The 16,311-nt window shown below is 44.6% G+C and overlaps 1 protein-coding gene across 2 annotated transcripts; it reads right to left on the bottom strand.

Moving 5' to 3' along the window:
- Positions 1-735: 735 nt before the first annotated feature.
- On the bottom strand, positions 736-15,885 carry kdm3b (lysine (K)-specific demethylase 3B). Of its 2 annotated transcripts, none has more exons than XM_026999299.3 (25): positions 15,453-15,885; positions 14,117-14,284; positions 13,704-13,817; positions 13,295-13,400; positions 13,038-13,162; positions 12,788-12,856; positions 11,954-12,682; positions 10,498-11,836; positions 9,929-10,136; positions 8,983-9,197; positions 8,735-8,887; positions 8,380-8,487; positions 8,142-8,269; positions 7,708-7,984; positions 7,116-7,369; positions 6,570-6,842; positions 6,210-6,381; positions 5,539-5,629; positions 5,324-5,454; positions 5,018-5,137; positions 4,515-4,538; positions 2,716-2,855; positions 2,223-2,399; positions 1,999-2,133; positions 736-1,737 (listed from the first exon to the last, which is right to left on the bottom strand). In XM_026999299.3, exons 1-25 carry the CDS (start codon positions 15,603-15,605, stop codon positions 1,657-1,659), a joined length of 5,490 nt encoding a protein of 1,829 aa, XP_026855100.2. In that variant the 5' UTR covers positions 15,606-15,885; the 3' UTR covers positions 736-1,656. The 2 variants fall into 2 exon arrangements, with proteins under 2 accessions (XP_026855100.2, XP_026855099.2); XM_026999298.3 differs by having other exon boundaries at positions 2,695-2,855.
- Between the last annotated feature and the right edge of the window lie 426 nt (positions 15,886-16,311).

A 16,311-nucleotide genomic window follows, 5' to 3' on the forward strand; every position in this document is an offset into this window, starting at 1 on the left:
ACTTTAAGACAATTTAAGATAGAACAGAAGATTTGTCCTAAGATTTTGTGTTCTCGTTTGTTTTTACCTCTACAGTGGATCCCAGGAAAGAATTTTGGAAGTGCTAAACAAAATTATTAAAAATACTTAACTGTCCCAGATTTATGAACTGATTTCTATAATTAGGAGCAGTTAGGGACCGTTGATCAAAATGATTAAAATTACAGCAGAGAAGACAACCAGATTAATTTGAATTGCTTTGAGAAAATGTGTTTAAAATATTCAGAGGTATAAAAAATAGATTTTTACTACACCCATAGTGTATACAGGCAAATGTTTAACACCATTTACTGTAGAACATTGCTTTAGCTTTGTATAGTTATGCATTAAATGTTAAAAAGATAATTCAGAGATGATCAGTGAGCTCTGACATGTTTCCTGTACTTGCTTACTCTAGAGGCATGTTAACCCTGAAATTTAAGCAAATTGGAGGCCTTTGCTTGTACATTACTACACCTCAATCTCTGCTGGCAGCAGGAAGCGTTCCAGAGTGCCTCTTGTTGGAAAGGAGGAAGGAAAGCCCCCCTTTTTTTCCACTTGCTAACCAAAATAATCAATGTATCTAGTTCATTTTTAAATATTTTTATTTAAACTGAAAGGTTTACTTTATTTACAGGTATTTAAAAGTAAACCAAGTTTGTAAGTTAAATCAGACAGCCAAAACAATTGAGGCAGAAAACACATCTGTAGCATGTACAACATTAAAAAATGCTTTGTTTATTGCAGCATTATCAAGGAACCACAAAAGGTTTTATTTGATAAAATTGTAAGAACTGAACAAAAATTTCTAACAAATTAAGTGTGCACAATTTCCAAAACAGGAGGGCCAAATCCATTTTTTGTAAACTTTATTTTGAAAAATCATACACACTGCTAAGATCAATATATATATTGATACATATTAATGACCAGTAGTCCATAACTGGAATTCTTGATTTTTCAACAATCATTTCTCAAAGCCATCTGCCTACCGCTCACTGTCAGTGATTCAAATTACCTAATGGCCTATTAAAGTAAAAGAGAAAAGAACAAGACAATTTCCATTTCCAAAACTAAAAATACAAAACTTTGGTCTAGTTCCCTTCAAAACTCTTGTCTGCCTCAGAGGGTAGAGGGAATCTTCATTTTCTATTTTATGTCTGTTTGCCTGTTTTTAATCTCCTGTACAGACAGAGCTTTCCATTAGTGAAGAAAACAAACCATTAACATTGGCTAAAAAAGAACCCCAGTGCTTACATTTATTCAGAAGGGATAAAGAAGCTGATCCTTCTTTTAAAATTCCATCACCTTCTTCCTGAACAATCCAACAATCTATCACGTAAAAAAAAAAAAAAAAAAAAAAAAAAAAAAAAAAAAAAAAGGACACTGACATTTTAAATACAGGGGAAAATGACTTAAGTCATTTGATAAAACTAAACAACGGTTTTGTAACACTGATGAAGCGCATCCTTCATCCTAGCCTGAAGCTCTGAGAAGCCTTGAATTATAGGGCTTGTTCTGGAAGCCCTCTGGCTCTCTCCGAACCCATGTTTAAGTGCCACCCAAACACCCAGTCTCTGTGTGCTGTCCCAGCAACAGCCCAAGCTTAGGATTACAGTCAGCCCTGGACACACAAAACTACGACCGTGCTAGCTTCGCCTCATGAGCCTTTAGCGTTCCCACGGCGTCCTTCACGGCGTGGAAAATGATGTTCTTCACCTGTGGGAGTTGACACGACACAAACCCCATCAGAAATCAGTCACAAAAGTGTTTATAATGATGGCAACAATAGATCTTACAGGGTGTTTCTATTTTTAGGTAAGCTCAACCATTTTAAGTGAGAAAATTCTGCTCACATTCTGGCAGCTGTCAATAAAATATATCCTCAAGAGTTTAAAAAAAAAAAAAAAAGAAAGATCTTTTTGGTTCTGTAATCAGGGGTCTCCGTAGCTAACTTTGGCAGGTACCAGTAGCAAATACCTGTAGTTTGTCCTCATGGTTAGTGTGCGTGGTGGAAAGATGTCGGAACTCCTGCGTCAGTCTGAAGCAGTGCTTCACATGCTCCGGTGAGACAAAGTCCTCAGCCACCTTAATGCAACTGTACAGGTTGTGCACCTGGATGGGCCATGAGCATCAACTATTAATTTGTCAAGTGACCACCAAAAGATAAACATGTGAAATAGGGTTAAATCACAGATGCTTGCCTGATGGGGTGCGCCAGCTGGAATAAAGACGGCATCTCCCAGGAACTGGACAATGGACCAGCCCTGAACACCATACTCCTCGTAGAGGCGGCGGCGGAGCACCTGGTCCAAATACCAGCTCTGGTCATGGATGGGGTCGTGATCTGGAGGATTCTCTTGTCCCTGCTCCTCTCCCACCTTTAGCAGTAGCCGAATGAGACAAGTCTTTAGTCTTAACCCGGAATCTCACAGATGACTGGGAGTACTTCCATGATGTTTATTTTAGCGGCAACCAAGAAAACAGTCTAAAACTCCCAGAGAGAAATAAGAGATCCGTTTGTACACATTTGCTTAGGGTTTAAATAGAAAAATGTCAGGCACCAAATAAATGCACCAAGGGACCATGATCCTAAATTAGCACTCTTGGTTTATTCTACTCGATGGATGGGAGGGTTTAACAGCACTTTTGTGGCCTTTTTGGATGGGGCCTTACCCCACAGATGATGGGCGTTACCTTGCGCAGGAGCTCACGGATCTTCTCAGCGTCTTTGGCTGCGTAGATGTGCCAGAGGGCACCTGGCCTCTCTTTTCCCTCGTAAATCCTCCTTTTTGTCATCTCATCCACATCTCCCTCCTCAATGGTGAGCGCCACCTCTGCAGTCATAACAGAGGTGTGTGAAACGGGTGCAGATACACACCTTAAAACTGATCAGAGGTGACTTTTGCTAGAACACTGGAGGCACTCAGCTGTTCCGAGTGCAGATGAAGACCAAATCCGGGATTAAAATTATTACACTGATGACAATTCACTTAATTCACTATAAATTATAGGCCAGGACTCAGATCATTCAAAGGTCAAGTATAATGAGCAGCCAACTGTACATGGCCTCTGAACAGTTTAACTGGAAAAGGGTCTACAAGATTTTAATAACAAGAGTATTATAGCACATTCTTCACCAGTTTCTGAACTGAGAGTAAAGATCCTGATATATTGCTTAGACAAGCTATAATCTAGCAAATCATCCCAATACCAAAACTACCACAAGGCATCTCCCCAGGTTTACATGGCAACAATGACCACTGAACAAAGGACATCTTTACAACAGGTATTTTCAACCAAACCATTAATAGACAGTGATTTTATAGGTAGGAATGAATAAAGAGAAGATTAATGTCCAGATACTCCATACTATTTGGTGGTTAGGTATTGTAAAGAATAGGTTTGCTGTTTTTTAGCCCATACGTTATTGCTTTTAAAATTACATATCATTTAATCATCATGTATAGCACATCCATGCCTTTAGGACTGAGAGACTTTGTAGCTCCTCAAGAGTTTCAAGTTTGGTTTATTTGTCACATACATAGTCATTCACAGTATAACTCGCAGTGAAATGGTTGAGAGCTGCACAATTATAAATAAGGTGAAAATTTTATTGAGGTATGGGTTGAAGAAATAGCAAACCGATCCTTTACCCTTTTCTTATTATGATGAACAGCCATTCAGCATGAGAGAATGTTGGAAGCAGGAGCTGATAGAGAATGACATCATTCCTTCTGGAGGAACCCTCCACAGACACCTATGTTTACTGTGTTTGTTTGACTTCCAAAAAGTACTGAGGCACCATTGATCTATGCTGTTAACCTACTTTGCTCTTCACAGAAAGGGAGTGGAAGAGACCAATAGTTTGTCCTTGACCTAAGGGTTTGGTTTTTTTTTTTGCATAAGCACCAAAGATGTGGTTGGGTGATGTCCGTCTCCCCAAAAGACTGCTGTTACTAAACAAATGCTCCAGCCTTTTAGGTCAAAGCCATATTGCATGCAGCTTGTACGGTTTGTGTCAGATAGCTGTACAAAGTCCTGCTATACTCACAGTTAGGGCATATACTCTGAAAACGTATTTTAGTGGAAAACAACAATCATTATCTCTGACAGAGGTGACTGAAATAATGTTGAAGAACTCGAATCCAAGTGCCCTTAGATGTTCAGTGAACAATTAAGGGTATAAGAGTTATGGTTACCTGAAATTAAAGCAAATCATTGACTCATTTTAGGTCTGAACATGTGATGGGTTTGGTAGCCAGCATAATTTTATTTCTTAATGCCAGTGTTACATTCTGTCTATAGGTGGCAGTGCATAAGGAGTGAATAACTTTGGGATGTGATTTACTGCAGTAGAATATAGCCACCTCTGGATGCCATATAAGGAGGTTGAGAAAGAGATGAGTGAAAGACAAGAAACGACAGAGGGGTTAGTCTAGAGGGGCATGCCTAGGAGGGATGACAAATTTGGGGGGAAAAAAAATTGCACAGACCTTTGGATCCAGCGAGGTCTGCTTCTGTGAATGAGAAATGGGGCCACAATCAAAAGAAGCAAGACCCTGTAACCAAGTAACGCTGTGACTGCTATCTAAGGATCCAAGTCTCACAGGCTAAAGGAATATAAGGTTTTACACGTCAGAGTCTAGTCATGACAAGACACTAAACGATATGGGGGACCAGACAAGGCTAAAGAGCAGATGAAGGCTCAGGTTAGAATATTGAATAATCGAAAAGCCTATGGAATTGGGTTCAAATCTGCTGCACAAACACAGAATACACAGGTATATTGGCAAGACGGAAAGAAAAAAGCTGGTGACATTAGCCTATTTCACTGCTGAACACTTGGCACCTGGTCATCACATGATAACGTCTTCTGCTTTTGTAATTGGACCCTGGTTTTAGCTTTACAATACTGACAGTACTACAGCCGTTTCCTTAAATAAGTGGTGCCTTTAAAAAAAAAAAGTAATAAAAAGTAACCAATGAGAGGCTTTACCCTTTTCATGGTCATCCTTTCCCTCAGGGATTCCCACGTACACCATCACGTTAACCGCATCGGAAACGTCCAGATGCAGGTTGGTGGTGCCAACCTTCCTGTCCTCCGTAGATATTAGACCTGGAAGGAAAGAGGAAAGAAAGATTAGAAAGACAAGGTGGGACAAAGGACAGGGAGACAAAAGAGAAGGAAGGAAAGAGAAAAAGGGGATGGAGAAAAGATAGCGAAAGAGGATAAGTAATCTAAACCAGAAATACAGGACAGGTGTTAATGAAGCAGTGCTGTGTTGATCAGTGTGCCCCTCACCGTAGGCATTGTACATCTTGGGGCCCAGATCCGGCCGCACAAAGAAGTTGGGAAGACGGGATGCCAGGTTGAGGCGTCCATCTCTCTTAGTGTACTCCGGCAGAGGAAGATTGTCCATGAGGTCGTCGAACCTGGGCAGAGCGGAAGAAAGCTCATTGGCAAGCTCTCTCTTTGAGACCGTGGCTGGGACATCAGGTAAAAGTCATTAAGATTACCGAGTGGGCATCATATCTCGGAAATCCTCCCCCGGAGGCCAGTCTTTGAGTTTCAGTACCATGGGCTGCCCATCAGTACCTTGCAACCGTTCTGTAGGATAATGATGAAGACATGGGATGGTGTAGTTGTAAAGATTTGTGTTTTGTGCTACAAGGTAGTGACAAGCAAACAAACAATAATTCCAAACTAGAGCCAGTGTTATGTGGCACTGCCTACATGAACTTTTCTATTAGAGAAAGTGCTCAAATTGCACTCTGATCTTTGGGAGGCCAGGACACTCTCACTCACTCTTTCCCCCCTCTCCCTCCCTCCATGTTTTGTAATGGAGGAGAACATTTTATTTTTACAAGGCTTTTGCTTTTATGCAGATTAACATTCCTGATTATTTACTATTGACATTCCTTTCTATTTGCAAAGAACATATTCTGTACCATGAAAAGAAAAATTTTTGCTTTCCTCAACTGCTTAATGGCAAAGATATCTCCAAGAGGGACATAGTGGGTAAACCCTTGACCGAATCTGCATCACCTTCAGGAAATCAGACAGGCATTACCAAGCCCAAGCACAGAATAAGATGATATCTACTTATACAAAAACACTGGTTTGACCATTTTAAACAGCCTGTGACATGTAATGGCAAAGACTTTTAGCCTTGTACCAGGACACTCACTGGAGATGACCTGAAAGCCGTCCCAGAAGTCTCGGACCTTGACATCAGAGATGATGGCACAGTTCCTACAGTTGACCAGGTCTACGTCCTGATCTCCAAACTCTTCACTGAAGGCCTCTGGCAGCCACAGAGCGGTCTTCAGCTTCTTGTCGACACCAGACACCAAAACCGGCTAAATAATGAACCAGAACAAGTCACGTCAGATACTGCTTAAGGCTACATGATCCTAATTGCACATGTGAAAGCTAGGCAAAAATTACTGCAACAATGATTGGACTTGGACACTGTATTACTTTACCGACTCATTGAGAAACTCCAGGTTTTAGCAACAGCATTCCTAGGCACCCGTGCAGCACTCACCTGGCCCTGTTTCCAACACTCGCGGAAGATCTTCCAGTTGTTGCCGTTGCTGGGATCCTGCAGACAGAGCAGGCGTCCATCACACAGCCATGAGTGGGAAGTGTGGGGGTCCAGCACGCTGAGGCCCATAACACCCTCTCGTCGCGAGACACCGATAGGGTCTGTGCTCTCTGTCGAGCCTGGCACTCGGCGCCCCTCTGCTCTCTTGTTCTCCACCACGGAGGCGATGATATGGTCAAGGATGGTGGGTAGACCTCCCTTCATCTTGTCAGCCTGTCAGGATGGTGTTAACCAGTCACTCATTCTCCTCAGCTGCTTAATGGCAGATGTCTCCAAGATAGACGGAGTAGGTGAAAATCACCCCATCACCCACCTAATCTACCTCACTTTCAGCAGTAACTTTGGAGACAATTGAACTCCAATATGGTTTGACAATATCCTATCTAAGGTGGAATGGATACAGTGCATATGGATACGAATCGTGCAGCTGCATCAAAATCACAACCATTCTGAGCTTCAGATTTTAGACCAGGGACCTCCACTCACCCCTGCTGTAGATGAGAACACTGAAGGGAAAGGGACTCCACCGTCTTGGGCCTGGGGCAGTTTGCCAGGGCCCGAGTTGAGAAGGTCTCGTAGACTGGTGCCCTCTGCCTTGGGCTGGGCAGGACCGGACCCTAGCAGCAGGCTGTTGAAGAGCTTGGGACTTGGGCTGGATGGCTTGGAGAGTGAGCTGAAGGAATCTAGACCAAAGGGGGTGCGCCCATCACGACCCACCATGGCCCGGAGGGAGCCCGAATCTGTGGGGACAAGGGAAGAGCATTCAGAAAGGGGCCAGGGGAAATTCAAGATGATTGACATTGGGCAACTATCTGATGGCAGGAGAGGATATATGAAATACTCCGGCGTTCAAAGAAACTTGATTAATAATTTGCATGGACTCTCTCTCTCTCTCTCTCTCTCTCAAAACACAGCACAGCCTGAAACCAGACCCCCCCCCGCCCCACCATGCAAACAAAAGGACAAGGACACACATGCGCACACAAACATACGCTAGCTTGCTTACTCAAACCCTAGGAAACTGGCAACCAGAAGCTCAAGCTCAGTCAGTGCTCCAAATAATCTTGAAACAACCCACCTTTGGAGTTCTCTTTTGCCTTCTGTGTGGCCAGGTCGGCCAGCCAGTGGAGGGCAGAGGATGGGTTGCCCTTGCCATCCTTAGAACCAGGCACCTGTGTGCCAGCCGGGCCTACTCCTCCAGCACTGGCTCCACCATTGCCCAAAGATGCCTCGATGCTGCTCCCCTCCACACCAAGTTCCACTTTGACCCTTGCGTCTGTCGTGGGGTCCCCATCTGGGCGGATCATGGCTGAACTAGAAGAGGCCCCATTCCCCCCACTTGAGCCTGCACCTGACTGCAAGCAAAAAAAATTGCCACCACATTAGATCCATACTGAATCCATACAGCCTGTAAGAGATAGAACCTCCCAACATAAGAAGCACAAAGCTATAAATAATAAGCACTTGTAAGCTGTTCTGGTGTAGTTAAAATTCAGCGTTAAGCAGCCTTACTTGGGAGAGGCCGTTGGGTGCAGTGGGCCTTGCCACAGGTCTGCTGTGTCGGTTAGTGCAGGGACAGTTAGCTTTGATTCCCCATTTGCCTCTTGCTGCATGGACCATGTCCCCTATAGTATAGAGTGCTACAAGGACAAAAGTAACAAATAACATCAGCCAACATGTTGTATTGAACTAAGTACGACAAAGTACGTAGGACAAAAAGCAGAATCTCTTTCAAGTGTGGATGGCCTACCTGTGCCAGGTATGATCTGAGTGGGCATGAGGTTCTGCGGTTCATGAGGTTGGCCTTTCGCGCACTTTAGCCATGAGAAGACCTCATCATCTGGGCTGTCGTCCACCTCTGCATGAATAGGAAATAAATTAGAAAAACAGGGCAACTCAGAAATGACAAATGCCATCACACACTGAGTTGTCATCAGATACCACAAATAAAAGCCCAGTGACCAAGACTCAGATTATTCATAACCCAGACTACTAAATTTCAAAAGGTGGATCACTACTAACATCTCGATATAGTCCAAGAAAGGACTTAATTCATGCCAGGGAAATGCTTAACCAGCTGTTACAGACAGCTGCTACAGACTCACCATCACGTGGTCGATTCTTCCGTAGCCGGTAGCAATCTAGGCAGACGCCAAAGCCACACTTGCGACACACCCAGTGAATGTTGAAGAGCGTCGTTTCGCACACATCACACATCTCCCTCACACCCCTCACCGCCCGCTTCCATGCCACCTTTTCTGTACCAACAAACACCCACAACGTGTTAAAAACCAAGTCAAAAGTAGCAGGCTGGTACAAGGAGGAGGAACATGAGGATTGTGGTGAGGCTTACGGTGAGGCTCCACCATCATCATGGCCTCTTTCTCAGACATGACAAGCTGGCAGAACTGGTCTCCCACGTTGGCCAGGATGTACTTGGATGTGTCCAGGTCGAGGCAGTCTTGTGCATTTGAAGAGGGGAGCCACAGGCCCATGGCCATATTGTCACTCTGCTGTGGGGTCAGGAAGCCCTCCACACGCAGTACACCCTTCCTCGTGAATGCTAGTCTGGTGGAGGGAGAAAGAGCATGTTCAATATGCTTCCTACAGAACGCTATATCTTACGGGAACGTGAAAGGTAGGTATTAATGCTTTTGTATAATAGCTGGTGTGCGGACCAAAATAATGGCTGCTTGGAGTTCTGCACTGTTCCTTATCAAATCATGGCGAGGCAAACCAGGCAAGGCACAACCATGTCAGAACTCAGGTGGAGTCATAAATCCCAAATGTCCAAAAACAAGATTTTCACTGTAAACATGATTGTAACGTTGAAAAAACAAATTCAAAGCTCTTAAAACACACTCACTATAAGGGAAAACTGTTTAGCTAGCTCACCTTCTACCTAGAAAGTTCTCTGAGAAACTATTGAGCTGGCTGTCTCTCTGTGCCTTTTTCCACCTCCTTGTCCATCTTTTTACACTACAAGCAAATACTGATTGGACAACTGTGTATAAGATCCAAATGCTAAAAACTGGCTAACATCATATAACTGTTGATAATGCTAAATCACTTACAGTATTGTACATGGAACATTATATCATCACTTGTATTAGATTTTCTTTAATCTCAAAGTTTAAATCAAACCAACACTCAGAATTGCTCACATTTTAAATACAATTACCAGAATGGACTTTCCTCTTCACTGCAATTTCTAAAATGTACAGTATGAACAGCTCAATTTCAGCAGTTCACTTGTGTTCACACTAATATTTTACACGACTCCATACTCCCGTACTGACCTGCGAAAGTGGAAGAAGCGGCAGGCAACATTGGGGTCATCATCGTCTGATTCCTGCTCGCGGGACTTGCGGTAGCGCTCCAGTCGGCATTCGCGGCACTTGTGCAGGTGAGGTGCCACGTTGATGCAAGAACCGTCCTGCAAGAAGGCCTCACCAGACTGCTTCAGCCGCCGAACCTTGCTCTGGTCCTTTAGCACTGACTGACCCACTGCAGTGTATGGCAACAAAAGAGTTAATCTCTGACACCAAAGCCACATGCCTGCATCGGTAGTACATTTCTGTAAAGTACCAACCATTTTATGTGATAAATAACTCTATGCTTTCATGAAATAGGTCAGGAGTGCCCAGCTATGTTCCTGGTTGGCTGAAGTACAGCCCAGTTGGGTGATTTCTCATCGGTAGTGTGCCTGAACTAGGAAATCACTACAAACTGCGCAAAATTCCAGCTCTCCAGGACCAGAGATGTGCATCCCTGCTAGCATTAAAAGACACAGCAACAGAAAGCTCCCCAGCATCTACACAAACATGAAGAAAGCAACATGACAGCACTGTGATGGAGTGGTGGTCACCTTTGAAGGGTTTGCTCCTTGAGCGGCTTTTAGGAGCGGACTGGGGCTTGGAATTCTGCATCTCGTCCCCGTCAGCCTTTGCGTTAGGCACCTGGACACTGGGCTTCTGGCTCTGCTCCGAGTGATCCTCAGCTTCACTCAGGTCTGACAAGTCACTGTTCGTGCTCGATTCAGAGTCAACTTTGGTCGCCTGCCCACGCTCATCCAAGGTGAACTTCTGCGATGTCTGGTCAAAGGGCACAGAGGTAACCTCCTCCTCCACCAAGTTGCTTTCGGAGTCGATGCAGGCACTGGCACCACCTTCAGTGCACTCTTTGTTGGCTTTGAGCATTTGCTGCCCATCTTGGGGTGTCGACATGAAAGTTGGAGCCGAAGAGGAAGATGAACCACCAGTGAACTGGGAAGATAGGATACCCTTGGGAGGTTCAGCCATGATGAACAGATTTGACTGGCCATCAGTGGAAGTTGGATCTTGGTTAAGAATTCCAGGGCCACTGGTAGGCAGAGTAGTGGACACAGGTGTAGGAAGCTTGGGGGTGGTCAACACGCTAAACGGACTAGGTGAGGCCGCGCTGCTATAAGCAAGAAATGGATTTGCCTCTTTTGAAGCCTGTAAAAACAAGTTCTCATGAGCTTCTGAACCCTTGCTGCCTACTAGCAGGCCAAAGCTGCTAGCTGCGTTAGTGCAACTGGTGTTTCTTAACCCACCTCCAGCGGCACTCAGTCCAGCAGAACCTGTACCCAAGGAAGCACCAAGCCCTAAGGCAGGCTTGGAAATTTCCACTGAACCCACCGCAGGGCTGCTCCCTACAGCTGCAGGAAACCCAGAGCCCAGTTTGCTGAGGGCATCTGCTCCTGGTCCAAAGGGCTTGCTCATCAGAATTCCGTTACCTGCTGGCTTGGCATCAGGTACTTTGGGCTGCTCTTTCATAGATGGCAAGCCACTGGCTGGAGCAGAACCAAAGAGTCCTGCGGACGCAGAGGCAACAACAGCCTTCTTTAGGCCCTCAGAGGGAGTGGCAGGCTTGAACAGGCTCTGAGGCTCCTTGCTCAGGCACTCTGACAGGGCTGTGAAGTAGTTAGTGTCTTTTGACTGTGTTTGAGCCATACTTGGGCATGGAGTCTGCGTCTGAGACATGCATTGGAAGAACAGGTTTTGTGAAGGATCAGATGCCTGCTGCTGAGGTTCTTTTGGGCCAGAGAAATAAAATCCAAAGGGCTTGTTTTCCTGGGATGAGCCGTTCGCCTGCGCAGGGACGTCGCCAAACACTGCCCCGCTGGTCTGCTTAGGCTGGGAAGGGCTGAATCCTGCAGCAGCAAGGGTAGTTGTCTTCGGTGTCTGAAATGTAATAATTCCTTAGAATCAAAATCTCACATTTAACTCAAACATTAATAAGAACTAGAGAAAAAAAAAAAAAAAACAACAACAACAGCAGAACATGATCTACAGGCTTACTTGGCTGGTTTCTGGGGGTGAGCCCCAAACAGGGGTCTTCTGGCTGCGGTCGGCGGGTGCAGAAAGAACCACACTTGGTGCATTGTCCTGGGAAGGTGAGGAGATGGTGACAGGGCCTGGGGACACGAGGGCAGCAGTTTTGGGGTATCCTGAAAGTACACCGTCCTCCCTCTCTGGCACCAGGGCTGTAGGCGAGGACTTGGGTGCAGGAGCTCCGGGTACCAGACTGGGCATCTGGCCCAAGGAGGGAAAAATATTAGAGAATGCTGAAGGAGCCGGCTTCAAGGGTGGTGGCGTTGGGGTGGGCACAGGAAGGGCCACAGTTGCTGGTGGCCCTGTTCTGTCCTGGTTCAGGATAGCACTACCGTTCTCTTTGATGACGCCTGCAGATCGGTTTCCGGGGTGATCCTGCTGAGACGCAGTGCTGGTGGTCAGACCCCGGCTGGCCAAAGTAACTGCTTCTGGGCTGGCGGTGGACTTCCCCCTGCTGACTACTCCACCCACTCCGTCCTTTCCCTCAACCACTCCGAGCACAGGTGTCTCTCCACTCATCAGGGGCTCACTGTCCTTACTGGGAGGGCTACCGTTCTGCCCATCTGCTTCACCCTCGCCAGCACCTTTGAAACGTTTGAGTGTAATGTCATCATCACCGCCCTCAGACGCAGTCCTCCGTCGCCGGCCACCCTCACCCTTCCCTCCATCCAGCTCCTTCTTGCGGCGATCCTGGTTCTGCAAGATTACAGCGAATCGAAGCAAGCAAAGACAACCACGACTGTATTGAATTCTTTGCTACAAGGATGACCCTTATGATGCAAAATGAGAGCATAAGTATACCTCATCTACTGGATCCATAGCAAGCATTACATGAATTACACGGGGATCTACCACCTGAGTCTCTTCTCCCTGCAGAGGAAAAAGGTGAACATGAATAAGAATAAAGCGTTTCAAATGCCCAGCGATGAAATCTACACACAGCAATTCCAGCATAGGAGAATTCAAAAATAATCATCGAAAACTAGATGATGACAACACCACAGAAGTGGATGGGAATGTAATAAACATTTGTGGCAGACTATGCACAAACCTGATCCATGGTAATCTCCATAATATGTGAAACAGGGTCATGCTGAGAGACAAGCCCCATTGCCCAGGGCTCCTCAAACTCCGGCTGGTACACCTGCACCCTCCGCCCCTGGATAGTATAGGGTCCTGACCGAGGAAGAAAGCACATAGCATATTTAACTACAGAGCCTGTGGGAGGAACCACAACAAAGCTGTGCTCGGGCACACTGGGCAGGGTCTCCCATGCCAAGGGCTGTTTCTAGGGCAAATGCTACTGACCTTTTCTCAGGATCTCCTGCAGCTCAGAATCCCGGTGCCAGCTGCTGACGGCAGCATGAAGGGATGGCTGTTCCTGGAATAGTGGGTGCCTCACATCTTTCTCAGCCTGCAGGGAGAATACCAGCTGACCTTGAACTCATGTCTACATGGATAACACAGGCTGACAGCAATTCTGCACAATGCAGCCATAAAGGAGAAGTTCAAACAAAATTAAAGTTCCCAAATGAATGTGTGATAAGTGGATTTTTTGAAGACCTGGATTTGAGCCATCTCTTGCAAATGTAGTTCCTTGAAAAACGGTTAGCGGTTGCCAGATTTTGTTTCATGCAAGCCATTCTGAGATTTTGATCAACCTGTTCAAATCAATACAGATCTCTCATGAAGACATTTAAATTTATAAATGGCCAACCTCAAATCTCTGCAAGGAATTTCCATTGGGGAGAAATTCCAGCTTTCTAGTTCCAAAGAATTCAACAGGAACCAGAGATCCCAACCCCACACGGTCCACAAGCAAATGGAACACCTGAAAAATGTACCAGAGGAATGTCTTTTACCACTAGCATTTCAACGGGTGTTTACACTTAAGTAACAGTTGTACAACATCAACTATATTTTAAAAACTGCATGCATAAAATTTATATTTGTAGTCTCATTTGCAAATAATGTGGCAGGTTTTTTTTTTTTAAAACAACCAGGGCTTCTGTGAACTATACTTGCAAGCATTTAAGCAATATATGTATTCAGCACAGACTGCACACCAAGTTAACAGCCATAACAGGCTACTTTTCCAAAAGTGAATGAAGTTTTGTCTGTGGGACTTACTAAGGCTGGCCAATGGCTAGTAGACGTTCCCCCTGTTGTGGAAAGGGAGGGCTCACTTCGGGGAGCCCAAATTATTGTATTCTCCATCAAAGCTGCTCGCACCTCCTCTCCATACACCTGTACCCAGGAGCGCTGTCGCCATGGGCTATCTTCAAATTCCAGGAACACCTACAGCGATAAGAAGAGTTGGCTTACAAGTTCACTTTACCAATGAGTCCGAATGACAGGTAGCTTGCATTTGTAATGCTGCACCTGTTTAAAGACATCCTAATTGCTTACACATGAAGTAAATGGTTAGGAAGTAAGGATATGCTTTAAAAAAAAGTTTGTAATACTTATACAAGTTAGCATTGTATCATCCACCATAACATATATGGCTCATGTTAACAGTGACAGGGCAGAGCTGAAAAAAGCACTGGGTCTTAAGAAACTTTCAGAGAGAAGCAAATTTCCATCCAACTTTTCATCAATCTGCCAATCTTTGTGAACAGGGTTGCTTTCTGACATACTGAAAATATTTACTTGCTTATAGACCAAACCAGTTTTTTCTGCAGAGAACAGAGCTGAACTGCAACATCAAATCAAATCAAATAAATAGACATAGGCCAAGTTAAATGTAAGACGAAATAGCCAGTGACAGCACGCATATACAATTATGTATTTTAAAAAACAAATGTTACACAATAATACAATGTACATTTAAATACATTTGTGAGAGTGGTTGCGTGTGTATTTTGAGCCTGCCCCTTGTTAAATAACCAAAATTTCTTTTCAGTGTAATTTGTGTCATGACTGGCTTACAGACTGAGTAGCTCGTAGCCATGGGTTAGCTATTTGGTAACGCTACATTCCTGACTACAGTTACCTAGATAGACAGACAGCTAGCTACCGGGCTAGCTGACTTGAAGTTAGCACAGAAACTACCCATAAACAAACAGAACGCGTGTTGCATGCTATACTTTACACGCACATTTACCAACTTACATTATGAACGTGTTTTCGATTGTTGAATGACCTTTATTTGTGCGTGTTTATACACATTCCAGCCACACAAACCGCTAACTAGCTGGCTGGCTGGCTAGCTAGCTAGCTAGTTAGCTTTCTTATTAGTCATCTTTAATAAAAGGCTGCGATCATATGAACATAGAAAATCCGAGCGCTAGATAGTTAATCTTGTCCAGCTCTGCGTTACTAAGGTGCTAGCTAACTAATATTTAACTTGACGTCTACACAACTCGTCTTCTTGAGCCAGTTAGCTTTGCTATGTTCTTTAGCTATCACTGTCTGTATATTCAATGACCGTCAGCACTACTGTTGTTACATTTTCGTTTCTTACCTCTACTCCTGGGCTCGCCAGACCAATAACACTAACTGCCCGCACGGTCCCTCGAAGCCAGGCGGCCTGGTCCATTTCGTTGCCAACAGCAGATCCCCCATCGTCGAGGAGGAGCAGCAGTCGCTTCCCGATAAGACCGAGAGAATCCCCCATATTTATAAAACCACCATGAAGACGCGACTTCCTTGCTTGAAACTCACTTGAAATTACCAAGACCGCTGCAAGCCTTAAATTGTTTAAACATAAAACATTGGCTTGCAACTAATGTTTAGCTACATATGCATGGAAGTGCCCTCTACCGAAAGGTTTCTTTTATGGGTACTGAATCGAATTACACCACTTTTACCGGATAACTGAGATGTTATTGTTCTGACTACGGTCCCTTCTCCGCATCCGCCATTTAGGCTTGCAATAACGAAACGCACTCCTCGTACACTGCGGGCTCTAGCTCTTCAAGTTACCCATGGAATTTAATAGCGCCCTCTGCCGAGTATTTAATTTTATGGATAATGACATTGTGATGGGAAGATTTTTAAAATAAAAATGCAGATATACCTTATTGCTGATATATTGATTGGTATAAACAGTATGGTCCCTTTTATTCGGCTTTTTAATGGTAGACCCTCCTGAGACTTGTCTTAGAATGCATTATGAAAGTGGTCATCCAGGAGAAAATCACCCCTAGTCCCCAGGTAAACCCATACAGTGCTTGATCTAGTTAAGTTTATGCCTTATCATTACGTTTCAGTGGTAGACTGTTTAGTCTTGTACTTTTAAAAGCCAATAGATGATAGAAGGAGAAGTGTTGGACATAGGGTAGAGGCTTGCTTTATTAAGGCGAGAGTGCTCATCTCTAAAG

This window comes from Electrophorus electricus, chromosome 16 (genome assembly GCF_041902795.1).
Source record: "Electrophorus electricus isolate QZ-2024a chromosome 16, ASM4190279v1, whole genome shotgun sequence".
Classification (NCBI taxonomy): Eukaryota; Metazoa; Chordata; class Actinopteri; order Gymnotiformes; family Gymnotidae; genus Electrophorus; species Electrophorus electricus.